The sequence below is a fragment of the Salmo trutta genome, chromosome 13, assembly GCF_901001165.1.
Source record: "Salmo trutta chromosome 13, fSalTru1.1, whole genome shotgun sequence".
NCBI classification, from domain to species: Eukaryota; Metazoa; Chordata; class Actinopteri; order Salmoniformes; family Salmonidae; genus Salmo; species Salmo trutta.
Window position 1 is genome coordinate 10,974,021 of NC_042969.1, and position 26,372 is coordinate 11,000,392.

Sequence of the window (26,372 nt, forward strand, 5' to 3'; positions counted from 1 at the left end):
GATCGATCAGGGCCCTGTTGTTCCTTCCCGCGCTTGCGGCCAGGGTCCGGAAGTCCAAAGCGAAATCTTGCGTGCTCCTCGTCCGACGGAAGTCGTGACAACAGGTCTGATCAAGATACTCGGATGATATCCGTTAATCAATCCTTTCTGAAAATATAATCAAAGAATGGGTAAGCATGGGTAACATTATTAGAATCTATTTAGTATTTTTTACAGTAAACATTTATTTTCCATCTGGGATAAAGATGTTAGAACGGAGGATAGTTGAATAGGTTATCAGAGATCTGAAGGACCACAATAATAGCAAATTCCACAATAACTTTAATGTCAGCAAGTCTTCTGCTTGACCATAATGAACTCTTTGAAAGGTTCTGCCAGGTATTGTGTGCTTCCCTCATGCTGAGTTCAAGCTCTTTTGATTATACTGGGAGTCATTGAGTTTGTGAACAGAGCTTTGACTGCACAGTGCTCTTCCCTTAAAAGCCCTCGAAGCTTTCACATGGACCGAAAGAATCTGATATTCTTCCTTGTCATGTTTGTTTCTTTTATCTGAATATCTTTGGTTTTTGGCAGAGACGTATTACTTTTTGGACCCATTGTGGACCCACGTCTTAGTAGATACAACTTGGCACTGTAAAATGTATTTATAGTGGAGCCATCTATCTAAAATAGTAGATAAGATTGTCTCAAACTAGGGTTCAAAAAGTCCGGGAACGTTCAATAAATTCCCCGGTTTTCCAGAAATCCTGGATGGAGGATTCCAGATTTCCATCTTATTATCTCCTGATTCTAGGAATCTTCCAACCGGGATTTCGGGAAACCAGGGAATTTATTGAAAGTTCCCAGAATTTTTTTAGCTCCAACTCAATTACTCAAATCAATGTTTTTGTGGGTTTGCATAATCTTACACTGACTTTTGCAATTGTGTTACGAGAATGGCGCTAGAATTTATAGGGGCCGTTTTACGGGCTATTTTGTGTGTTTCTTTGCGCTGATCTTAACTTTTCTTGTACAAAAATGTTTCTGCCATAATTTCCTATGACTGAAAAGAGCTTCTGGACATCAGAACAGCGACCACTAACCCCAATTTGGATGAAGATTTCTTCTTGAATGAGTCAGCGGCACAGGACGTACTGCACACCGCGGATCAGGCCCTGATCCCCAATACTCGGAAGAGAAAGTGGTACAGTGGCCGACGTGCGGGAACCCAGATGAAACTACGGCAGCGAGTAAATAAACCGCCTCTACTTTAAATTCTATTGGCAAATGTACAATCACTGGAGAACAAACTCCGTTCTAGACTATCCTATCAACGGGACCTGAAGAACTTTAATATCCTATCTTTCTCAGAAACATGGATAATATTTTAGCTGTGTTTTCTATGCATCGGCAGCGTTGGATAAGCTCAAGGGTGGTGATATGTCTCTTTGTTAATAACAGCTGGTGCGCAATCTTTAGTATTAAGGAAGTCTCGAGGTTCTGCTCACCTGACTTAGAATACCTCATGATAAGCTGTAAACCATACAATTGTCATCAATATTTTTCGTAGCTGTCTATTTAACAGCACAAACTGATGCTGGCATTAAGACTGCACTCAACGAGCTGTAAGTCCAGGATCTGCAACTGGATCCTGGACTTCCTAACCAGGTGGTGAGGGTAGGTAACAACACATCCGCCATGCTGACCCTCAATACGGGAGCATGCTTAGTCCCCCCCTGTACTCCCTGTTCACCCATGACTGCATGACCACACACGACTCCAACACCATCATTATCTTTGCCAATAACACGGCAGTGGTAGACCTGATCACTGACGATGACGAGGCAGCCTATAGGGAGGTCAGAGACCTGGCAGTGTGGTGCCAGGACAACAACCTCTCCCTCAACGTCAGGAAGATGTGGACTATAGGAACAGGAGGGCCGAGAATGCCCCCATTCACATCGACAGGGCTGGAGTGGAGCGGGTCGAGAGCTTCAAGTTCTTCTGTGTCCACATCACTAAGGATTTATCATGGTCCAAACACACCAACACAGTCGTAAAGAGGGCACAACAACGCCTCTTCCCCCTCCGGAGGCTGAAAAGATTTGGCATGGGCCCTCAGATCCTCAAAAAGTTCTACAGCTGCACCATTGAGAGGATCTTGACAGGCTGCATCATCGCTTGGTATAGCAACTGCTTGGCATCCGACCGCTACAGAGGGTAGTACTTACGGCCCAGTACATCACTGGGGCCAAGCTCCGTGCCATCCAGGACCTCTATACCAGTCGTTGTCAGAGGAAGGCCATAAAAAAAGACTCCAGGTACCCAAGTCATAGACTGTTCTCTCTGCTGTCGCAACAGCAAGTGGTACCGATGCACCAAGTCTGGAATCAACAGGACCCTGAACAGCTTCTACCCCCAAGCAATAAGACTGCTAAATAGTTAGTTAAATAATTAACCAAATAACTACCCAGACTATTTGCATTGACCCTTTTTGCACTAACTTTTTTGACTCATCACGTGCGCTGCTGCTACTGTTTACCATCTGTCACTTCATTTCTATTTATATGTACATATCTATCTCAATTACCTCTTACCCCTGCACATCGACTCGGTACTGATACCCCTTGTATATAGCCAAGTTATTGTTACTCATTATGTATCTTTTATTACTTTTGTTATTAGGTGTTTTACTTTTCAATTATTTCTCTATTTTCTTTCTCTCTGCATTGTTGGGAAGGGCCCGTAAGTAAGCATTTCACTGTTGGTCCACACTTGTTGTTTACGAAGCATGTGACAAATACAATTTGATTTGATTTTCTAGTTTTGGATCCAATATATTTCAGGAAGGGTAATCTTTTTGGTGTTCGGCAGGGCACACATTTTAGAGATGGATTTTAACATGATATGTTGTAATATCTAGATTGATTGATCTCACATTTAACAATAAAGGTGTCAGCATGCTTCAGTTTGGCTGGCGCCTCACTCGGCTAGGCGAACTGAACAAGTGTGCTCTCATACTCCTTTAAAGGACCTTCGCTTGAAAAACAAGAAAAAAGTGGCAATAGTACTGTTTGTCCATTTTGTAACCAATTCTCAAAATTGTCAGAATTCATCTAAAATAATTAAAGAAATCGGTCATTAATTTTGACATTTTTGCAGAGGAGATCTTAGTCACGCAATTTTACATCTAACTAAGATGTTTGGTGCAGTATTTCTCAATGAAAACATTTGCATGAAAACGAGTCATCTCTCGTTGAATGACAACAAAGACATTATTTAAGAATCCCTACTGTTGAGCAATCACAGACGAAGGGGTGTAGACTTTGGCTCCGAACACTGGCTTGCCTCTAGAAAAGTGTCATGTGCCCGAGCAGCTGAAAAAATCCTCACCGAAGTCCAAAAACGAACGAAAACATCGCAAAATGTCATCATAATATATGCATGTACTCTTCTGAACTGTTTCGGCTTGGAAGCATGCGGACGCCGTAAGGATCATGAACTAGACCTAGGGCCACCAATGTTTTGTTAGACAGTCCTGTAAAAACCAAGCCCTTGGCTACAATGGCTTACCTCCAGAGAGGCTTTTCACAGGCATTCAACAGGAATTCACTAAAGCCTGTGAATGTCCCAATACAATAGACTGAAGGATTTGTCAGAGTAGATTAACTGAAAGGTGTCATGGAGGGATGGGGGTGGACTGTGACCAGTGGAGGAACATTGATTCAATTGACCTATCGCAAAATTCTAAAGCATGTTCATGGTTTGTTGCATATTGTTTTTGCTAATTTGTAACTCCTTTTGACATTTGTTTCTACTGATTTACAGGGGTGCATGTTTTAGACAGTTAAACAAGTCTGTCAGCTTTTGAAAAGGCCCCAGATTTTCAGAGCCCTTATTTGACCCCCACCCCCTCACCTCGTCTGTCTTCAAACGTCCATCCAGCCAGGGAGGGGGGTTAATGTTTCAGGAATCTGCCACCTCCTGGCCTTTTGTTCCCCCGACCCCCCACTGCCATCAGAACCCACTTCCAGCGTTTGTTCTTTGAAAGGGCCCAGGAGTTGAGGGAAGGAGCCAAGAGGGGGGGGGGGGGCAGTATCGCTACACATTGATATGGTACTGACCCTGTGAGCACAGACGTTGAAAAGATGTTGGCATTTGGTTCGTCCGCCCTGGCCTTGATTTCAATGTTCGTCCAGACCAAATCTGAACCCATCATGGACGTCTATATTTGGTTCAGTTTTGGTCTGGTTCGCACCGGACTTGATTTGGCCCAAAAAAAGGCGTCTATGATTGGTTCAGATTTGGTCCGGACCGGCCTTGATGTGGCCCAAACATAGACATCTATGATTGGTTCAGATCCAATTTTGGACAGCATAGAACAGTTAAGTATAGTAAAGAAAATGTGAGTATAGTACACTAGATTACAGTATAGTGGAGCACAGCATAATGTTCTATATTGTACTTTACCCTACAGTACAGCATAGCACTCTATGTACTGTGAAACGGCTAGTTAGTTAGTGGTGGTGCGCGCTAATAGTGTTTCAATCAGGTGACGTCACTCGCTCTGAGACCTGAAGTAGTTGTTCCCCTTGCTCTGCAAGTGCCGTGGCTTTTGTGGCGCGATGGGTAACGATGCTTCGTGGGTGTCAGTTGTTGATGCGTGCAGGACGGAAGCTATACTGTTACACATAGACATTTACATTATATTTTAGTCATTTAGCAGACACTCTTATCCAGAGTGACTTTTATTTATTTTTATTTTTTTCCCCGTACTGGTCCCCCGTGGGAATTGAACCCACAACCCTGGCGTTGCAAACACCATGCTCTACCAACTGAGCGCTACACGGGACCTAGACGTCTATGATTGGTTCAGATTTAGTCCAGTCCGACCAAATTTGGTCTTGTTTGGGGTGGAGCTGATTAGAATAATACCCAGCATGCTTTGCAAGTGTTCATTTTAACATTTACATTTGGTAATTTAGCAGACACTCTTATCCAGAGCTACTTACAGTCAGTGCATTCAGCTAAGGTAGATAACAACCACATATCACAGTCAAAGCAAGAAAAACTTTGTGTTAAGAGTTCTGTTGGTTGTAACTTTAAACATAATCAATGCAAGTTTTAAGCTTTTGAAAAGGCTAACGTGTGATGGCAAAAATAAGTGTTCCACTCTGTAATATTGAATTGGCTCCATTTTCTTTTAATTGGAATAAAAATGTTTGAATGTGATATAATTCTTTCTTAATTGACATGTAGATACAAGTGAATTGAATATCTTGGCCATGTTCTGGCCATGTTTTGTTATAATCTCCACCCGGCACAGCCAGAAGAGGACTGGCCACCCCTCATAGCCTGGTTCCTCTAGGTTTCTTCCTAGGTTTTGGCCTTTCTAGAGAGTTATTCCTAGCCACTGTGCTTCTACACCTGCATTGCTTGATGTTTAGGGTTTTAGGCTGGGTTTCTGTACAGCACTTTGAGATATCAGCTGACGTAAGAAGGGCTTTATAAATACATTTGATTTGATTTGAATTGATGTACAGACGTAGAAAGTTAGATTTTTTTATTTATTTCAACGTCTGGAAAATACATATTTTCTACTTTTATTCAGAACCGTCTTTTAGATGTAATTTTGCTCGTAAACACCAGGTGTTCTCGTGTGTTTTTATTTTATCTGACCTAATATTGAATCTGTGCTCTTTTTAAGATTATATTCTGGATTTTCTGTTTTTCTTACCTTTAATATTGAATACTGCATTTAAATGCTAGTAAAATTTAGTGCATGCTCTTCAACCGATTGCTGCCCGCACCCGCCCGACTAGCATCACTACTCTAGACGGTTCTGACTTAGAATATACGGACAACTACAAATACCTAGGTGTCTGGTTAGACTGTAAACTCTCCTTCCAGACTCACATTAAGCATCTCCAATCCAAAATTAAATCTAGAATTGGCTTCTTATTTCGCAACAAAGCCTCCTTCACTCATGCTGCCAAACATACCCTCGTAAAACTGACTATCCTACCGATCCTTGACTTCAGAGATGTCATTTAGAAAATAGCCTTCAACACTCTACTCAGCAAACTGAATGTAGTCTATCACTGTGCCATCCGTTTTGTCACCAAAGCCCCATATACTACCCACCACTGCGACCTGTATGCTCTCGTTGGCTGGCCCTCACTACATATTCGTCGCCACAACCACTGGCTCCAGGTCATCTATAAGTCTTTGCTAGGTAAAGCCCCGTCTTATCTCAGCTCACTGGTCACCGTAGCAACACCCGTAGCATGCGCTCCAGCAGGTATATTTCACTGGTCATCCCCAAAGCCAACACTTCCTTTGGCCGCCTTTCCTTCCAGTTCTCTGCTGCCAATAACTGGAACGAATTGCAAAAATCACTGAAGCTGGAGTCTTATATCTCCCTCTCTAACTTTAAGCATCAGCTGTCAGAGCAGCTTACCGATCACTGTACCTTTACACAGCCAATCTGTAAATGGGCACACCCAACTACCTCATCCCCATATTGTTATTTATCCTCTTGGTCTTTTGCACCCCAGTATCTCTACTTGCACATCATCATCTGCACGTCTATCACTCCAGTGTTAATGCTAAATTGTAATTATTTTGCCTCTATGGCCTATTTATTGCCTTACCTCCCTACTCTTCTACATTTGCACACACTGTACATAGATTTTTCTATTGTGTTTTTAACTGTATGTCTGTTTATGTGTAACTCTGTGTTGTTGTTTTTGTCGCACTGCTTTGCTTTATCTTGGCCAGGTCGCAGTTGTAAATGAGAACTTTTTCTCAACTGGCCTACCTGGTTAAATAAAGGTTAAATAAAAAAAATATTAAAAAGTTAAGGACGAGCTTGCAAATAAGCATTTCACTGTACTGTTTACACCTGTTGTATCCTGTCCACATGACAAATTAACTTTGATTTGAGTTAGCAGACAATTTGCAGACGTTTTTTTTTGTGTGAATGTCGTCACTGTGGTTGAAAGTGTGATGTGTGCACAGGAGGTTGGTGGCACCTTAACTGGGGAGGATGGGCTCGTGGTAATGGCTGGAGCAGAATAAGTGGAATGGTATCAAATACATCAAACACAAGGTTTCCCGGTGTTTGACGCCATTCGCTCCGTTTCAGACATTATTATGAGCCGTCCTCCTCTCGGCAGCCTTCTGTGGATGTCACCTCATTCTCCACAGGTCTTTGTCAACGGTTGATTATTTCAGTTCACACACAATGAATTATGGAAATGGTTGTAATCTGGCAATGGGCTACAGTCTGCAAGGTGTTTGGTGTTGATGTTGTTGAGGGATGTCATTGTTGAGGGAAAATGTACTTGATACGATTCTGATGTGTTGTTGTCTCACCTAGCTGAATGCACTAATTTTAAGTAGTTCTGGATAAGAGCGTCTGCTAAATGAATTAAAAGTTAAAGGCACCTCATTGAAATGATCAACAGCAATCAGATGTTACCAGGCAGCAAATGTGTGTATTGCTATTCTACTTCAGGGTTTGCCGTTTTGCCTTGGACATGTACAGAATTGTCCTAGCCTATGTTGTTGTCAGTATTTGCATAGAGAAACTCCTCTCCAGCCTCTGAAAAGCGATTCATGAAGCTACCTTTATGGGGAAGGGGGAAAGTATTCACCTGCTTTTGTTTGTGCCGCTGGAGCCACAGCGTAGTTGTTTGTTTAGGTGTGTGTGTGTGTGTGTGGTCTGAGGAGGTATAACTTACTGTTCGGTAATTTGAACTTTAAAATACAAAAAGAAAGCTTATCCAAATAATCCGGCAATCGTTTTGTAGGGTTGGTCACCTGAGTAACTAGCAACCAATCACATGCAGCTCCATGACAATTGGGCAAAACAAAAGTTTGAATGAGGTTGAAAGCTAATACAGTACCCACAACTAAGGAAAATAGCATGATTTGGCAGAAGGAAAATCCCAAACTTGCTAAATAAGCCTACTACAATAGATCATTCCATCCATCCAAGCACACACACACACACACACACACACACACACACACACACACACACACACACACACACACACACACACACACACACACACACACACACACACACACACACACACACACACACACACACACACATACCTAGTAATGTCAGGGCATAGGAGAGAGCTAGTTTGAACACGTTGTTGCGTTTATTTCCCACAGGATTCAAGCTGAAGGATTTCCTCCACGACAATGAGACCCTGTCCACTTTCCTTCTGCGAAACGCCTCCTTCTCGGAACACGCCGTGCACCAGATCATTGAGGCCGACGTGAACTTGGAAAAGGTAAGAGGGGAAAAAACACCCCCCTCCCAAAGTTCTATGAGGCATAGGCCTATCACTATGGTCAGTTCAGTCGATCATGGACACTATTAGAAGCAGTGTAGTAGTTGCTGAACATTCCCATTCCCAGTAGCAGATATAGAACAGGTCAGTAGTGTTTCTGGGTTAGATTTGATGGAGCACATGTGAGTTAATTAAGTCTGTGGCCCTTTATTTCAGGGACATAACCCTTTAGAGAGAGGGCAGAGAGAGGGTAGAGATGTCTAAATGTCTACTGCTGTGTTTGAATGTGATGAAGCAGGGAATACACCAAAGGGCTACTGTAACCTTCACCACTGGAGAGTTTTTACTACAAGACATCCTCTTCCACTGTCTTTGTTCTCTCCTCAAAAACATGAACATATATATATATATATATTTATATATATATATTTGTTTTCTTTCACAGTTTTAGAAACTGCCATCTGGTTTTTCCTATTCTCTTTTTTCAACCCATTAAAGATATTTTAAAGGTTCAAGGTCTCCTGTTATGATTTCCCGCTGTAGGCCTATGTGGAAATAATCTCAACAAGGCCTTATTCATCAGCTAAATGGATTACAACAATTTGATAGTGACAATGCCCTCACATTACACACACAATCCAGCAGCAACATGAAGCAATGGGAATCTAGATACAGTATGTAAACAATTCAGGTCCTAATATTGCTCCGTGGTATCCAACCCCGAGATAACAACATGTGTACAACTCCAAAGTCACACGGCCTTATCCCATGTGTGTTTCTCAATTCTGTTCTTTCAGTACCCCCAAGATTACGTGTTTCAAATTTTTGTTCGAACCCTGCACGAGCACATCTGCTTAGATGAATGAAAAATGTGCAACTTTGGAGGGTTGAGAAATACTGTTCTCTGCTTGTCTTTAGAGTCATTGCTACATTACCCATCGACCCTTCTCTCCTTCCCTCTCCAGGTGCTGATCAAAGGCTTCGGTGTCCACCTGAGGGACATGTGCAAAAGCAACGGCACCAGTGTGGAGGACTTTGTGACCATCACAGACAGCGAGGTGTCCAGTCTGGTCCAGGAGATCCTCTGCCGGTCCCCAGGCTCCTGGCTCAACCAAGCAGAAAGCCACTTCCTCAACAACCTGGACTTCCTCAAACCAATACGGGTAAGCACAAATGGGCTCTAGGCCTATTTCTTAATTCCATTCTTTTACTTTTGCACCCGCAATAACATCTGCTAAATATGTGTATGCGACCAATACAATTTGATTTGATTTGAGGTAGAAGTTAGCCACGAGACACTGATCTACAGTCAGATGGTCAGTTGTAGCATAGAAATGTCAGAAGATCCCATTACGAACTTTACACACCACATAAGAGATGTTCCTACCATCAGAGGTTTTCCACATATTTTCTAGGTTATTGCCACCCAGGGCTCAAAGACCTTTCTGTACCGCTGCCTCCGAGTCGAGTGCCGTACTCCACGGACACGTAGAGCAAATCAAGTGCACCTATAGGCCTGCGGCTGGCCAATCGAGCGCACAGCAAAGTTAATACTGTGATATTTCAAAACTTTAAAACCATGACGAGAGAGACCGTTAACAAATACAACAAAGCTGTTTACATTTTTATGTGGAATAGACACCGGCTGGGATGCGGTTTTAACAAATCAGCATTCAGGATTAGAATGCTGATTTGTTGTATAATTGTTGTATAATTACACGAAGAAGCCATAAAATGTGCTTCAGCCAACACTGTAGCTGCAATGAATATCAAAGTGTTTCCAAAGGCCTATATTATTAGTATTAGCGGCTTGTATCTATTTGAATATCAAGGAGTATTTCACTTTCTCTGGTCATAAGATTAACAACATGAATTTGTGGATGAGGCATAAACAATGTGGTGAGAATCGAGTTTCGCCATCAGCTGGAAGACCGTGTCCCCTTTGCGGTCACGGTCAGAAACTGAAACTGACCATTAGATGCAGGCCCCATTAGTCCAATAAAATAAAAATCATTATTTCAATGTTTGATCACTCAGCTGTGCCTCAGTCACAAGTAATACAACAACTGATCTATTACCGGTGTGATCATACCTTCATTTTTAAATGGTCTGAGAACAATAACATTGGCAGGGCAATTCAAGCATAGCCAATATGCGATGATAATGTATTGGGCCTATAGTCTACTATAGCCTACTATAGCCTATAGCCTACTGCAGAAACCTGTTTTTAATAGGTTAATGTTGCATAGGATTATGTTTTCTAAGTCATGTTAAAAACAAATCTGAGCAGTAGATCTCGACTTGCATTTTGACCCAGAAAAAGTTTGTGACCACTGCAATAAAGGAATGAATGACTGATCTTTTGATGTTCTTGAAGAGACAACGCTACAGTTTTTCAACGTAGTGCTTCTCAATAGGAAAACAGTGCTTTTACAAAAGGTAGAAATATAATATTCCACAAATTACTTTGTCATTTCAGTGACAGGTATTTGTTTCAAAATGTTTGCCTTTTCAACAACGTATTTCCAGAGTTAATAGTTTCAAGTGCTCAGCATGTGCTTAAAAAGTAGCTAGAATTCATATGGGCCCAATATAGACTTGATCTCAATCAATGGAAAAAAAAAATAATAATTCTGATGCTCCTAAATTTTATGTTGCGCTCCAGTGCTACCAATAAACATTTTTTTAATTTAGAGCTCTGTTGTCACCTGGCCACAGGGTGGTATAGCCATGGGTTACGTTGACATTTGTCTGGGGTTATTTAACGTGGCTTTGGGCAGACCCTATTGATCAGAACTCTAGTTGTTTTATGGCCCCTTCTAAAAATCTGCTGCTTCTAGAGGTGCTGTGAAACCAACGGAGGCCACCCAGCAAGGTGGGGACGGCCCAAATGAGTTGAACTGTTTTTATCAGCAAATCAGAAACGTTCTCTGAGAGGGAGGGGATTGCAAAAAAAAAAAAAATGCATGAAATATATTTTAAGGGCGCCAGCCAAACTGAAGCATGCTGACACCTTTAGGGACTTTGGAAAGGGGAACTTACCCCTCCCTCGTAGCTAGTTGATATAGTGGCGAGGATCAATTCTCATCACAACAGAGACCCAAAATGCAGTCCCACCACAAAGCCCCCGGTCCCATGGTTGTTTTTCTCCACTGAAGACCAGAGCCAGGTGACCTAATTCACTGACGTGCACAGTGCCGAGAACCAAACAAAGCGTAGGGGCCCGGGGAAAAGCAGAGGCTCAGAAAGAAGGGGGTAAGCGTAGGCGGAGGCATGTTGTTGCTTGTCCCTTGTCGACCCAACTCTGGAGATACGTTTGAAAAACGAACTGCCGTCAAATAGAGGATTTGGCCACAATCTTTAAACGTTAGTCATTCATGAGTATCGCTTCTCTCTGAGTCATAGTTTACAAAGGTACATTTTAATTCGACACCTTAGCACCAGTGCAAGGGAAACATATCATTAACCTCCTTGCAACATGGTAATTTTGCCCAGAGAGTAGACCGTTAATTGAATTCCAACGGTCAGAAATGGCATGATCAAGGGTATCTTGCGTAACGCTGACAGCTTGTGAACAAGGTTCCAGGAAATCAGTCAGAGAAGTGTGCTTTGTTATATATAAAAGTGTTTAGGCTTGTATCGCCTTGTCATTCAGATACAGTATGACTGCCCACAATGATAAACATGGAAGAGTCTCGGGCAACGTGTTATTATGTAATCCCTGTCCCCATTTTGACATGCCACAGCGGTCAGTTTCCCTATTCATATGATAACAAACAGTGCGCTTGTGTCCTTCTTATGGTTACTGTTTTTGTAGCCTTTAGGGAACAAGACGTGGTAAACAAGGCGACAAGACATGCAGGGTGCTATTAAATCAAAAACGGTTCACAGGGTTTCCAAGAGCAGTTCAAAACATTGCTGTGAAGTTTCTTTTTCCGATGTCCATTCAGTGTTGCGGGGAGATTCAATAGCACACAACGCAAGCTAATAGTTTGTATGGGAAAATTACTGCATACTGTATAACCCTTATTGAAAGGGTCTTCCTGTGAAAATATGTGTTAGGAAGCTGTGGTGTGGGGGTGTTTTGTAACCGACAGACTGTCGCTGTTCGTCTTTTCGACTGTATGTGTGTGTGAATTGACACTTCTTCGCTCCTTCCCCCCTACAGAAAGATGTGAGGGCTGACCCTGAAGCTGTCCAGCAAGTGGCTGAGGCTACAGACAACCTTCTGGAGAGCCTGGGGTCCCTGGCCATTGAGGTGGGCATCACTCTCATCATTACACTAAACACATTTCTGACAGCTAGAAAGGTTTCTGCTACTGCTGCCTCATTTCCTAGCAGGCTCTCTCATGCATTGAAAATGGTTATGGTCTTACATTTGGTCATTACGGTTATTGAGGTTAACCTCGTCATTTAGAAGCATTATCAGTTGTTCGATGTGTCACCAGACGGAGACCCACAGAATAAGCCCCCTCGTAGCCAAGTGCATTTCCTGGTATTTTGTCCATTTTTCTGTTTTATGTCAACCATAATGAGCTCCCCTACCTTGCATCAGCAGTGAAGCAGGTTACTCTTGGCAGAGCCACAGACAGAACCTTAGATGTATAGGATGAAAACATCAATGGAGTTTCTTTATCCCATCATTACAAGATGGCCGCCAAGAGCCCCCCTCCCCAACCTCATTTCCCCTGACTGTACTTCTTGCATCTGGTCTTCTTTGAAGTCCCACAGCATAAGGAAGTAGAGGCTGGACTAAAACTTTATGTAGTGTTTTTCTGCCCCCTTCAACTCCCTCCTGTTTGTTGCCTGATAACCTTCTGACCCAATTTGTTTGGAATTGTCCCCTAGACGTTTGAGCCACAGCTAAATGTCGAGGACAACTGTTTACCAATGTTCTAATGTGATGATAGTCACAGTTTTCTCATGTGAAAAGATAAACAGAATGGGATGGAGGGCACTACACCTATTTCTATGAAGTCAAGTACTTGTAGGTCAGACACATTTATATGTTTCAGTTTGAACAGGAGAATTTCTCTATTCTTGCTATTTTCTTGCTTTGTCAGTTCTACTCTCCTCCACAGCGGTAGAAAAAGGCCCTTGTAAGAGACTTGGCAGTAACTGCATAGGTATCCAGTGTCTCTGAGTCCAGATAGAAAAGCTCCTTTTTTCCTTGGGAGATAGATGACTGGGAACAGCTGAACAAAGAGGAAAGGCTTTCTAAACAAGTTAGCGGGCTGGTCAGCATTTGCCCAAAGGAAAATGTACTCAAGTTGACTGATTTACACTACGAGGTGAATGCATGCCCCTATGACAACCACCAGGAGGTTTTAAGACTCGCTCGACCTTACCCAAGTATGTTGGCTGTGTTTTCTCAACCAATCAGTGCTCTGTTGAATACTTTGGGGCAATTCCACAATAACAGAGTGATGCTAAGACTCAGATTTGTGTCGCTTTAAAATGTACGCCAAACAAAAGCAATGATTGCATAGTTAAACGAACCATACAATTCTATGCACAATGACGATTTTTAATCATTTCCACCGAAAATTTCACAAAAACACATTTGCTTGAAGAACAGTGCAGATGCAAAGTTTGGTAAGAGAATGACGGCACAAACAGCACAAACCGCCATTCTGTTACCAAACTTAGCACCTGCGCTGTTCTTCAAGTATATAGTTTTTGGTGAAATGTTCAGTCGCAGCATCATTCTGTTATCGTGGAATTACCCTTTACTTACAATAATAACATTTAATTAAATCAATCAATCAAATCAATAAGAACAACCCCTATAAGTATACCTTGATTCTTATGTTTGCAAACTAATACAGATGGGATCTTATTCTGAGCCAGTTTGCTACAGCAGGAACATAATCCTGCAGCTACAGGAAATGTGAATTATTAGGTGGATTATAATGAATGGACATTTTAGTAGGGGCTGTGATACATTTTTCGTGAGGGCAAATCAAGTCAGACATTTCTAAGTGAAAATTACAAACTATATATGCCTTTTTAAAACTCAAATACAGTACAAGTTAGCATTTCCTGCTGTGCATGAAAATTCTCAGCAACAAAAGAGTGATCAAATTAAGACCGTACGTATGTTGCAGCTGCATACCCATGTCATAAGCTATGTATGAATGTTTATGTAGTGTTTATGAAGGCTCTTAACTAAACTAAAGTATGGTTTATAGTCTTTAGGGCAATTACACTTAAGAGTTTCTAAACAACCCCAGCACTCTGTAGACACAAACGTTGTTGTGCTTTGTTCCCTGCTAAGCCCAACAATGTATCTGAAGATGTCAAGAAACGCTGAGCCACTAAATATGACTTGTCCTGGTTTGGTGCATTACCCTGGGGTTATGTTGGGGTATGGCCCCTCCTACCTTAACCAACCCCCCGCAGACACCTCTAGAGGGGTCCAGAGCTGCTGTCATATGGTTATGACTGTTTGTGTGAGAGTTCAGTGTGTACAGCTGTTTCCCCCGCATCTCTCATGTACACACACACACACACACACACACACACACACTCCATTCCCGGTGCGTTGCCGGGGCTAAATTGGAAGCATGTGACTGCCTTCTTGCTGATGTGGCCGGGCTGAGTCAGGTCCATCTGTACAGAGAGGAGGGAAGGGGAAGAGACAGAAGGGCCTGACTGGCATGTATGTAACCATATTGTCAACTAGACTCTGGGAGAGTCGCCAGTCGGTAACACCTCTCTCCTCCTCTGCCTCAGTGATGAATGACCGAGAGTCATCTTTTCCCCTCAAGCACTTATCTGGTTCTCTTAATCCTGACTTTCCTTGTTTCCTAATGCTGGGTGAGGATACAAGCGTTAGAGAGAGAGCAAAATAAGGATAGAAAGAGAGTGAGAGAGAAGAGGGCAAACGTAGAATGGCAAATCTGCCACAAAAAATTAGAAAGTTTCTGTGCAGACATAAGAGTGTACATTTGTTAGTACTGTATTGTGTTAATGTTGTTACAAGGTGTTGAGCATTATGGGGAATTAGGACAGTTAGCACACAAGCTTTTCAGGCTTCTTGTGAGATCTGTTGTTGTGTTTTCAATGCTCCTAGTCTGCTCAGAGTCTCTCCCTTTTTATAATCCGGGTATCAAAATCAAATTGTGACCAGAAATGCAAGGCAGCAAAATCAAGTTGTTGTAAAATGCTCTGGTAAGCCGAACTAAGAACCAAGGTAGCCAATAGCATAATAGATCAATAACGCATTAATAGACAAGGGGGTGTGATTTATGATGGTTTTTGCACGGCTGTATTGAGGTCATAGGTAGAAGGCGAAGCCTAAAGTATCCATCTGTTCACATACAGGAAGTAATTCCATCACATTGACAAGTTGCCTCATAACAATATGTATCCATGTCAACAAGCTGGTCTCGAATCACAATGAACTGCTCCAAGTCCAGGTCACAGTCCCACCTGCATCCTACAAGATGACCCCTGAACCCATTTGCTAACATCACAACCCCTTGTGTCCAAATTAGCTGGCCAGCATGAAGAGTTGGAGCGACCTGCGTAACGAGATCATCTTCCTCACTGAGAACGCCACGTCCTCCCCCAGCCACATGTACCAGGCCGTGTCACGCATCGTCTGCGGCCACCCCGAGGGCGGCGGACTAAAGATCAAGTCCCTCAACTGGTACGAGGACAGCAACTACAAGGCCCTGTTCGGCAACCACAACACAACCGACGGGGAGGAACCTATCTCTGCCTACGACAACGCATCCAGTAAGCAACTTCTTCTTCGTGGTTATCTATTCCCTAATTGCCAAAACTGTTTCGAGGATTGTTGTGACATCCTGGTCTAGACTGGACGTCATTGTTCCTTCTGTGACCCCTGCAGCTCCATACTGCAATGCAATGATGAGGAACATGGAGTCCAGCCCCGTATCCAGGATGATCTGGCAGGCCCTGAAGCCTCTGCTCATGGGGAAGATCCTATATACCCCTGTCACTCCCGCCACACAGAAGATCATCCACGAGGTGGGTATCAGTAATATTATACAGCTTAGTTACAGCATATTGTTGCACTTCATCCAGAGTTCATTTCGGCGTTAAGTAGTAGTTTTACTTTAGCTTGTCTTAAGCAGAACACTAACTATCCCACTCTCACCCTCTTCCGCAGGTGAACAGAACGTTCCAGGAGCTGGGGGTCCTCAGAGAGCTGGGGGGCATGTGGGAGGAGGTGAGGCCCAAGGTCTGGACCTTCATGGAGAGTAGCGAACAGATGGACCTAGTAAGGGTATGTCTGACTTATCTGTTGTCTCTACTACAGCCAACATCACACTTACACTTAGTGTACAAAACATTAGGAACACCTGCTCTTTCCATGACACAGACTGACCAGGTGAATCCAGGTGGAAGCTATGATCCCTTACTGATGTCACTTGTTAAATCCACATCAATCAGTGTAGATGAAGGGGAGGAGACGGGTTAAAGAAGGATTTTTAAGCCTTGAGACAATTGAAACATGGATTGCGTGTGTGTGCCATTCTGAGGGTGAATGGGCAAGACCAGGGGTGTCAAACTCATTCCATGGAGGGCCTAGTGTTAAGACCCAGACAACCAGGTGAGGGGAGGTTTTTACTAAATAATGACCTTAATTCATCAATCAAGTACAAAGGAGGAGCGAAAACCCCCAGACAAATTGAGGCTGTTCTGAGGGCAAAAAGAGGGGGGGTGTTCCTAATATTTGGTATACTCAAGGACCGAGCACGCCCCCATTCTCATCGACGGGGCTGTAGTGGAGCAGGTTGAGAGCTTCAAGTTCCTTGGCGTCCACATCACCAACAAACTAACATGGTCCAAGCACAACAAGACAGTTGTCAAGAGGGCACGACAAAACCTATTCCCCCTCAGGAGACTGAAAAGATTTGGCATGGGGCCAAGCTTCCTGCCATCCAGGACCTCTATACCAGGCTGTGTCTGAGGAAGGTCCTAAAAATTGTCAAAGACTCCAGCCACCCTAGTCATAGACTGTTCTCTCTGCTACCGCACAGCAAGCAGTACCGGAGCGCCAAGTCTAGGTCCAAAAGGCTTCTAAACAGCTTCTACCCTCAAGCCACAAGCCATAAGACTCCTGGCTACCCAGACTAATTGCATTGCCCCCCCCCCCTTTTACGCTGCTGCTACTCTCTGTTATTATCTATCCGTAGTCACTTTAATAACTCTACCTACATGTACATATTACCTCAATTACCTCGACTAACCGGTGGCCCCACACATTGACTCTGTACTGGTTTACCATGCCCAAAGGGATATTCAATGTCTGCTTTTTCATTTTTTTTACCCAGTTCCTGCCCTTTGCGAGGCATTGATAAACCTCCCTGGTCTTTGTGGTTGAATCTGTGTTTGAAATTCACTGCTCGACTGAGGAGCCTTACAGATAATTGTATGTGTTGGGTACAGAGATGAGGCAGCCATTTAAAAATCATGTTAAAACACAATAATTGGACACAAAGTGAGTCCGTGCAACTTATTATGTGATTTGTTTGGTACATTTTTACTCCTGAACGTATTTAGGCTTGCCATAACAATGGGGTTGAATACTTATTGACTCAAGACATTTCAGCTTTTCACATTTCCACTTTGACATTATGGGGTATTGTGTGTAAGCCAGTGACACAAAATCTCTATGTAATATATTTTAAATTCAGGCTGTAACACAACAAAATGTGGAAAAAGTCAAGGGGTGTGAATACTTTCTGAAGGCACTCTATGTTACCCTTGTAGGGCACCTTTGAAATTATTTTGGAATGGCATCAGTACATAGTAACTCAGAGACACACCCAGGATATGACACAGTAACATAGCAAAACAAGAAAATACATGATTATAAAGTAACGTGGTGGTAAGCAGCCCTTTCAGATGGTCAACACTGGCATCTTGTGGAGGGATGCGGGACATTTACATTTACGTCATTTAGCGGACGCTCTTATCCAGAGCGACTTACAGTAGTGAATGCATACATTTCATACAATTTCATACATTTTTTTTTTTTTTTCTGTGCTGGCCCCCCGTGGGAATCGAACCCACAACCCTGGTGTTGCAAACACCATGCTCTACCAACTGAGCTACAGGGAAGGCCTACAAAGTCCTCAGCTACTCACAGCTACTTTCCTGCTCTTCCTCCCTCTCTCCCAGACCCTACTGAAGAACAATGGTACCGCCAGGTTCTTCACCTCCCAACTGGCGGGCACAGAGTGGACCGTGGAGGATGTCTCCAACTTCCTGACCAAACATTCAGAGGACACACGTCCCCACGGCACCGCCTTCACCTGGAGGGAAGTCTTCAACGAGACGGACCAGGCCATCATGAGCATATCCCGCTTCATGGAGGTCAATGTCTCTCTTTCTTCGCCTGTATGTCTGTCCGTTTGTCTCCGTCTTTGTCTGTATCTTCTTTGTCTGTCTGTATCTCTTAGTCACTTTCTCAGTCCCAGAAAAAAAATCCCTTTCTGGTGAAATGGCGGGCCAGGACTACTGGCGGGCCAGCACCTTCTGCAATACATACTAATTGCATCAAGTGAAACTGGACCAGAGCTTTGGTTCTGAAGGTTTTCATTCCAGTCATAGCCCTCTCTGAGGAAACAGTAGTCAGTGGCAGCCATTTTACTTTGTCCCAAACTCTTCCTCTGTATAAAGGGAAATTACAGATAAAAACACAGTTGGACCAGTTAGCTCTGAACTTGACGAACTCTCCATTTAAAGCCTCCCCATCCCACCTTTCAGCATGTGAATGGATCTGCTTCAATGGAAAACATCACACTCAGTAGTCTTGGACCAGATGAGGATAGGCCTTTAACGGATGTGTTTGTTTACAGTGTGTAAACCTGGATAAGATGGAGCCCGTGGCCAATGAGGAAAGGATGGTCAACAAATCCATGGCACTCCTGGACGACAGGAAGTTCTGGGCGGGGATCGTGTTTCCCGACATTGAGGCCAACAGCTCTGAACTGCCGGCCATTGTCAACTACAAGATCCGCATGGACATTGATAATGTGGAGCGCACCAACAAGATCAAAGACGGGTAATGTTGATTCAAAGCTTCCCAATCTACCTACTAGATGTATTGGACAGTGTTTTATGTCTGTGCCATTGGGTCCATTTTGAACGTTCACTTTGTTTGTTGTGGAGAGGGGTCACTTTCAACTTTTTTGTTGTTGTTGTTGGTAAAATAATAATTTGATGTGAACATTGCTTTTGCTCTCTCCTTACAGATATTGGGACCCCGGTCCTCGTGCCGACCCCTTTGAGGACCTGCGCTACATCTGGGGCGGCTTCTCTTACCTCCAGGACATCATCGAACACAGCATCATCACGGTAGTGACTGGCGCCAAGGAGAAGACGGGAGTCTACATCCAACAGATGCCCTACCCCTGCTACGTGGACGACATGTGAGTCACACCGAGCAGGATTTGACCTTATTCACCGCCTTTAGACCTGGAATCTGTCTTGAACGGCAGCATACCACAAGCTTAACTGCAAGGCTTCAAAATGGCTTCCATTTCCTCCTTTGACCAGCTTCCTGCGGGTGATGAGTCGCTCCATGCCCCTCTTCATGACCCTGGCCTGGATGTACTCTGTGGCCATCATCATCAAGAGCGTGGTTTACGAGAAGGAGGCGAGGCTCAAGGAGACCATGAGGATCATGGGATTGGACAACGGCATCCTGTGGTTCAGCTGGTTCATCAGCAGCCTCATCCCCCTGCTCATCTCCGCCAGTCTGCTCGTGGTGCTGCTCAAGGTGCTGCGTACCAGGATTTAGCATGAAGACGATGTTTTGTATTGCGCTATTTCACTGATATCAGTATTGCAATGTTTCAGTGATAATAGCTTTTAATCGATATTTCATGTTGACGTGAGCCTTGACTCGATCTGATCATTGTATCACGCTCATCCCAACTATGAACTAACCATTGAGCATCCTCTTCTCACTCTCCTACTATCAGATGGGGAACCTGCTGCCCTACAGTGACCCCGGTGTCATCTTCCTGTTCCTGGGTTCCTTCGCCGTGGTAACCATCATGCAGTGCTTCCTCATCAGCACCATGTTTGACCGTGCCAACCTGGCGGCAGCCTGTGGGGGTATCATCTATTTCACCCTCTACCTGCCCTACGTCCTCTGTGTGGCCTGGCAGGACTACGTGGGCTTTGGGGCAAAATTAGTCGCTGTGAGTCATGCTTTTATAGCTAGTCGGATTTTTGAGTTAGTGGTCGTTCCACGTGACATTTTATGAGAGGAGCCGCTGTCATTAAGAAGTACAGTGTCACTACAAATGGGGAAGCTTTTTTCTTCTTTTGGTACATTACTGACTTTTTGGGCTTCAGGCTCAGCATCTTATTGGCATTGGTGTTGCATGTGATCTTAAACCCCTCTCTCTCTCTCTCTCTACAGAGCCTGCTGTCCCCGGTGGCCTTTGGCTTTGGCTGTGAGTACTTTGCCCTGTTCGAAGAGCAGGGCATCGGCATCCAATGGAACAACCTGTTCAACAGCCCCATGGAGGAGGACGACTTCAGCCTGACCACCGCCATCATCATGATGTACTTTGACTCCTTCCTCTACATGGTGATGACCTGGTACATCGAGTCCGTCTTCCCCGGTAGGTGTCCGTGAACTGAACGGTTCCACTATAACGGATCCGTTTGGGTCCCATTTTGATGGGCTTATGTTGAGGTCATTTCCATTGTATTGTTTTGTTTTGTGTTGCATTGTTTTGTTGTCAGCGTTGTCTAAATGTATGTGTTTATTGTGGTCTCCTTCAGGTCAATATGGTATTCCCAGGCCCTGGTACTTCCTCTTCACCAAGTCCTACTGGTTTGGAGAAGGAGACAACAGGAAGACTGACTTCAGTCAGAACAAGAGAAGAAACTGTGAAGGTAAAACCCAGATTTAACGCTGATGCAGAGCAACTGAGTATCCACAAGGTGGCGATATAGATCCGGCACAAAATGTGGTGCGGTTGTGAGAGCGAATTCATTTGAGTAGTTGTGTGTGTTTTCAAGGAAATGAAAACGGGATGGTCATTGTACCCCATTCGATGGACATTGTGTTGTGTCTTCAGCTGTCTGTATAGAGGAAGAGCCAGCCCACCTGAAACCTGGCGTCTTCATAGAGAACCTAGTCAAGGTGTACCCGCACGGGAAGAAGCTGGCTGTGGACGGGCTGACTCTGGGCTTCTACGAGGGACAGATCACCTCTTTCTTGGGCCACAACGGAGCAGGGAAAACCACCACCATGTAAATGCAATAACGCAACAAGTAGTTCCATCTGTGAACAAAAGCCCACACACGTATAACTGAGTTGAATGTTAAGTTGATACAATTTTAATGGAGTAATCTAATATTTGCTCCTTTGTCTGATTCAGGTCGATTCTAACGGGACTGTTTCCCCCTACCTCTGGAACTGCTTACATCATGGGGAAAGACATCCGATCGGAGCTGAGCGCTATTCGACAGAGTCTGGGCGTTTGTCCACAGCACAACGTTCTCTTCAGCATGTAAGTGTTCCATATCCATCATATGAACCACCAGTTGTTACAGAAAGTTAATTCTAAATGACCAAAAGCATTTAAGTAAATAGTTACATTGTTTTCTTATGAGTAGTTATTGTGTGGTTGTTTTGGGCTTTGACCAGGCTGACCGTCGAGGAGCACATCTGGTTTTACGCTCGTCTGAAGGGTCTATCTGAGGAACAGGTGAAGTCTGAGATCGAACAGATCTTGATAGACACTGGCCTGCTGCACAAACGCACTTCCAAGACCAGCACACTGTCCGGAGGGATGCAGAGGAAGCTCTCTGTGGCTCTGGCCTTTGTCGGGGGGTCAAAGGTTGTGATTCTGGACGAGCCCACCGCTGGGGTCGACCCCTACGCCCGCCGGGGCATCTGGGACCTCCTGCTCCATTATCGTCAAGGTAACCACTAAATCCTTACCTATTTTTAGCATCTATGCTTAAGAAATGTCTGAAGAAATGAAACCATTTAGCTGTTAGGGGAGTTCTGTGTGGTAACTGACTGTTTCCCTCCTCCTCTCTAGGTCGTACCATCATCCTCTCCACCCACCACATGGATGAAGCGGACATATTGGGCGACCGCATCGCCATAATCTCCCATGGCAAGCTTTGCTGCGTGGGCTCCTCCCTCTTCCTGAAGAATCAGCTGGGTACAGGCTACTATCTGACCCTAGTCAAGAAGGGCCCAGAACCTTCCCTTAGCTCCTTCCACAACTCCTCCAGCACCGTCTCCTTCACTAAGAAGGAGGAGGACTGTCCCTCCGAGAGCAGCTCTGACGCAGGCCTTGGCAGCGAACACGAGAGCGAAGCGGCCACCATCGGTAAGCATTTGACACATCATCATCATAATCCTATGGCAAAGAAAATAGGCCATTGCAATACAGCATGGCATGTTGTCAAATGAATAACCTTTTGTTTATGACACTCAACCTTTGTGCAACCCATAGAAACTGCCCAGGCTGCATCCATCTGTGAAAGTGCCTTCGTGGCCCCCGACGTCTCCATGATCTCCAGCCTGATCTTCAAGCATGTCCCAGCCGCCCGCATGGTGGAAGACCTGGGCCACGAGCTCACTTACATACTGCCCTATGGCGCAGCCAAGGACGGAGCCTTCGTGGAGCTCTTCAAGGACATGGACGACCGTCTCCCCGACCTAGGCATCTCCAGCTACGGCGTCTCCGACACCACCCTGGAAGAGGTACTGGAATTGATTGTTGAATAGATCGTGTGTTGGATTTACATAGTGTGCTTTTCCTGAAAGGGCTTAACATTTTAGAAGTAGCCCAAAAACCCGCCACCCACAACCAATACATCTTTTACCCACAACATAGTTTTCAAAGTTGCCCAATATGTCAGGAAAATCGAGAACATGGCAACCCTGGCTGTGAGCCTATGGGGTATAGTGTGTTTGATTCCTTTTTTTTATGTCTCGTCCTTGTAGATTTTCCTGAAAGTGGCAGAGGACAATGGAGTTGACACTGAACTCCCCTCTGACGGTACCCTCCCCATGCCCAGACGTCGCATACATCATGCTTTTGGTGGAGGAAATGCCTTTGGTGGAGACCACCAGAGCTGCCTTAGACCGCAGATAGACGATGACAACAATGAACATAACGACTCGGACGCGTACCCAGAATCCAGAGAGACAGACTTCCTGAACGGCTCAGACGGTAAAGGCTCCTACCAGGTGAAAGGCTGGAGTCTGACGAGGCAGCAGTTTGTCGCCTTGATATGGAAGAGGTTCCTGTATGCTCAACGCTCCAGAAAAGGTTTCTTTGCTCAGATTGTGCTCCCTGCGGTGTTCGTTTGCATCGCCCTGGTCTTCAGTCTAATCGTCCCGCCCTTTGGAAAATACCCCAGTCTGGAGCTGCAGCCGTGGATGTACGAAGAACAGTCCCTCTTCATCAGTGATGACGCCCCTGAAGATGCCAACACACAACGGTTATTAAGTGCCCTCACCGAAGGCCCTGGGTTTGGAACGCGTTGCATGGAAGGGCAGCCAATAACGTGAGTCTCAATATGTCAGGGTTTCATAAAATAGCTATTTGTTAGTTTCCATTCATACCATTTCTCCTGTCTTTAAGGAAATACATATGACGGATAGGGACATATTTCCAATGTTCTTTTGGAGATAAGGACTCTCAATCTCTCTCTCCCTCCCCCCTCTCTCTCAGTGACACTCACTGTACGATGGGTGACGAGGACTGGACCATACCGGAGGTTCCGGAGAGCCTTCTGGAACTGTTCCGCACGGGAAACTGGACCATGGAGGAGCCGTCCCCCACATGCGCCTGCAGCTGTGACGGCCGCAAAAAAATGCTCCCTGAGTGTCCTACTGGAGCCGGAGGACTGCCACCACCCCAGATGAAGATCAGCGAGACAGACACCCTGCAAAACCTGACTGGCAGAAACATCTCTGACTACCTAGTGAAGACCTATGCAGAGATCATTGGGAAAAGGTATAACTTTCCTACATTTCATGTCTTTTATCGCTCTTATAACAGTGTTATGACATAGCATGCACAATAACTGAGTTGTACAAGTCTTTTTGTATACCTGTCCAGCCTAAATTGACATTCACTAATAATGCTTCATTTGATCTTTTCACAGTTTGAACAACAAGATCTTTGTGAATGAATTTAGGTACGGTGGCTTCTCATTGGGCGCCAGGAGCACTCAGGTCCTCCCCCCAGCTGGCGAGGTTGATGACGCTATCGCTCGAGTGAGGAAGATTTTCGAATTGGAGAAGGTTAGACTTCCATTCATTCATTCATTCCCACATTCACAGAACCTCGGTTTCTGCCACTGAACACAACATCACTGCCACCAATCTAAACCATTCTTTATCTTCAGGGTGCTGCCGCAGACCGATTCCTGGAGAGCTTGTCTAGCTTCATCAATGGTCTGGACACCAAGAACAATGTCAAGATTTGGTTCAACAACAAGGGGTGGCACAGCATGGGAGCCTTCCTCAACGTGATGAACAACGGCATCCTGCGCGCCAACCTGCCCCCTGGCAAGGACCCCAGCAAGTTTGGCATCCGCACCTTCAACCACCCTCTCAACCTCACCAAGGAGCAGCTGTCCCAGGTGGCACTGTAAGTACCCACGCCATGGGCATCTTGGAACAATGACATCACTGAAGTCATTTACCTAGTTCATGTAAATGACCTAGTAGAATGTGGAGTTTGAAAAAGTGTGCCTAATACAATATGCTCACCTTTCTGTGTCCACGGACCACCTAACCCCCCCCCTCTGTAGGATGACCACCTCAGTGGACGTGCTGGTGTCCATCTGCGTGATCTTCGCCATGTCCTTCGTCCCAGCCAGCTTCGTAGTCTTCCTCATCCAGGAGAGAGTGAGCAAGGCCAAGCACATGCAGTTCATCAGCGGCGTGCAGCCCCTGCTCTACTGGACGGCCAACTTCATCTGGGATATGGTGAGAACGCATAGTGTTAGCCTTTCTATGAGCTTACAATATAAACGCCAACACGAAAGGTACTGTTTACTTGAATTTTAGTCATGTCAGCACGATGTAATAGCAGTTTAAATACTTTGTGTTTTTCTTCCTCTCCCTCAGTCCACTCAAACGTTTCTTCTTTATTTGGGGCGGCAGGTAGCCTAGTGGTTAGAGCGTTGGGCCAGTAACCTAAAAGTTGCTAGATCGAATCCCCGAGCTGACAAGGTAAAAATCTGTCGTTCTGCCACTGAACAAGGCAGTTAACCCACTGTTCCTAGGCCGTCATTGTAAATAAGAATTTGTTCTTTACTGACTTGCCTAGTTAAATAAAAGGTTAAATCATTTTTTTAATTTGTATATATTTCCCATGGACTTCTCCCGAGTGCCTGGAATACAACTACATTAAGCCCCTTTCAATAGCGGCCATTTTGAGTGTTTCTTTTGAGCATTTAGCAGCTGTATTCTACTATTGTTAAAGCACTGCATCATTAGTTTTATTGATTGACCGCTAACCTTGTCATCTCGTTTGTGTTGCAGTGTAACTACATCGTCCCGGCGACGCTCGTCATCATCATCTTCGTGTGCTTCCAACAAAAGGCCTACGTGTCGTCAACCAACCTGCCAGTGCTGGCCCTGCTGCTGCTCCTCTACGGCTGGTCTATCACTCCTCTGATGTACCCGGCGTCCTTCTTCTTTAAGATCCCCAGCACGGCCTACGTGGTGCTCACCTCCGTCAACATCCTCATCGGCATCAACGGCAGCATCTCCACCTTTGTCATGGAGCTCTTTGGAAACAACGTAAGTGACACCACACATTTGCTGCATAACGTGGTATGCTCATCCTAACCATATTGTAAAAAATATATATATCATTTGTTAATAATCCATTTACCTGGTGACATAAAGGGTTAAATATTCCTCCTCTTCCCTCTTCAGGAGATTGGAGGTATCAATGACATCCTGAAGAACGTTTTGTTGATATTTCCTCACTTCTGTTTGGGTCGAGGCCTCATCGACATGGTGAAGAACCAGGCCATGGCCGACGCTCTGGAAAGATTCGGTAAGAACTGCATTTCCCATGACCCATTTCTCTA

At 44.6% G+C, this 26,372-nt stretch overlaps 1 protein-coding gene across 1 annotated transcript in view; it reads left to right on the forward strand.

Annotated features, from left to right (window-relative positions):
• Positions 1 to 26,372, forward strand: part of LOC115205170 (ATP-binding cassette sub-family A member 1-like) — a 43,246-nt gene that overhangs the window by 11,568 nt on the left and 5,306 nt on the right. Inside the window, exons 5-29 of the mRNA XM_029770875.1 lie at positions 8,170 to 8,291; positions 9,257 to 9,454; positions 12,460 to 12,549; positions 15,791 to 16,034; positions 16,150 to 16,289; positions 16,432 to 16,548; positions 18,450 to 18,644; positions 19,130 to 19,335; positions 19,526 to 19,702; positions 19,830 to 20,052; positions 20,258 to 20,479; positions 20,704 to 20,908; positions 21,072 to 21,185; positions 21,371 to 21,545; positions 21,674 to 21,805; positions 21,943 to 22,220; positions 22,343 to 22,639; positions 22,766 to 23,016; positions 23,260 to 23,825; positions 23,993 to 24,277; positions 24,429 to 24,567; positions 24,672 to 24,916; positions 25,080 to 25,257; positions 25,816 to 26,076; positions 26,215 to 26,338. Of these exons, the coding sequence (XP_029626735.1) occupies positions 8,170 to 8,291; positions 9,257 to 9,454; positions 12,460 to 12,549; positions 15,791 to 16,034; positions 16,150 to 16,289; positions 16,432 to 16,548; positions 18,450 to 18,644; positions 19,130 to 19,335; positions 19,526 to 19,702; positions 19,830 to 20,052; positions 20,258 to 20,479; positions 20,704 to 20,908; positions 21,072 to 21,185; positions 21,371 to 21,545; positions 21,674 to 21,805; positions 21,943 to 22,220; positions 22,343 to 22,639; positions 22,766 to 23,016; positions 23,260 to 23,825; positions 23,993 to 24,277; positions 24,429 to 24,567; positions 24,672 to 24,916; positions 25,080 to 25,257; positions 25,816 to 26,076; positions 26,215 to 26,338 (5,184 nt within the window). The remainder of the gene's footprint in view (positions 1 to 8,169; positions 8,292 to 9,256; positions 9,455 to 12,459; positions 12,550 to 15,790; positions 16,035 to 16,149; positions 16,290 to 16,431; positions 16,549 to 18,449; positions 18,645 to 19,129; positions 19,336 to 19,525; positions 19,703 to 19,829; positions 20,053 to 20,257; positions 20,480 to 20,703; positions 20,909 to 21,071; positions 21,186 to 21,370; positions 21,546 to 21,673; positions 21,806 to 21,942; positions 22,221 to 22,342; positions 22,640 to 22,765; positions 23,017 to 23,259; positions 23,826 to 23,992; positions 24,278 to 24,428; positions 24,568 to 24,671; positions 24,917 to 25,079; positions 25,258 to 25,815; positions 26,077 to 26,214; positions 26,339 to 26,372) is intronic.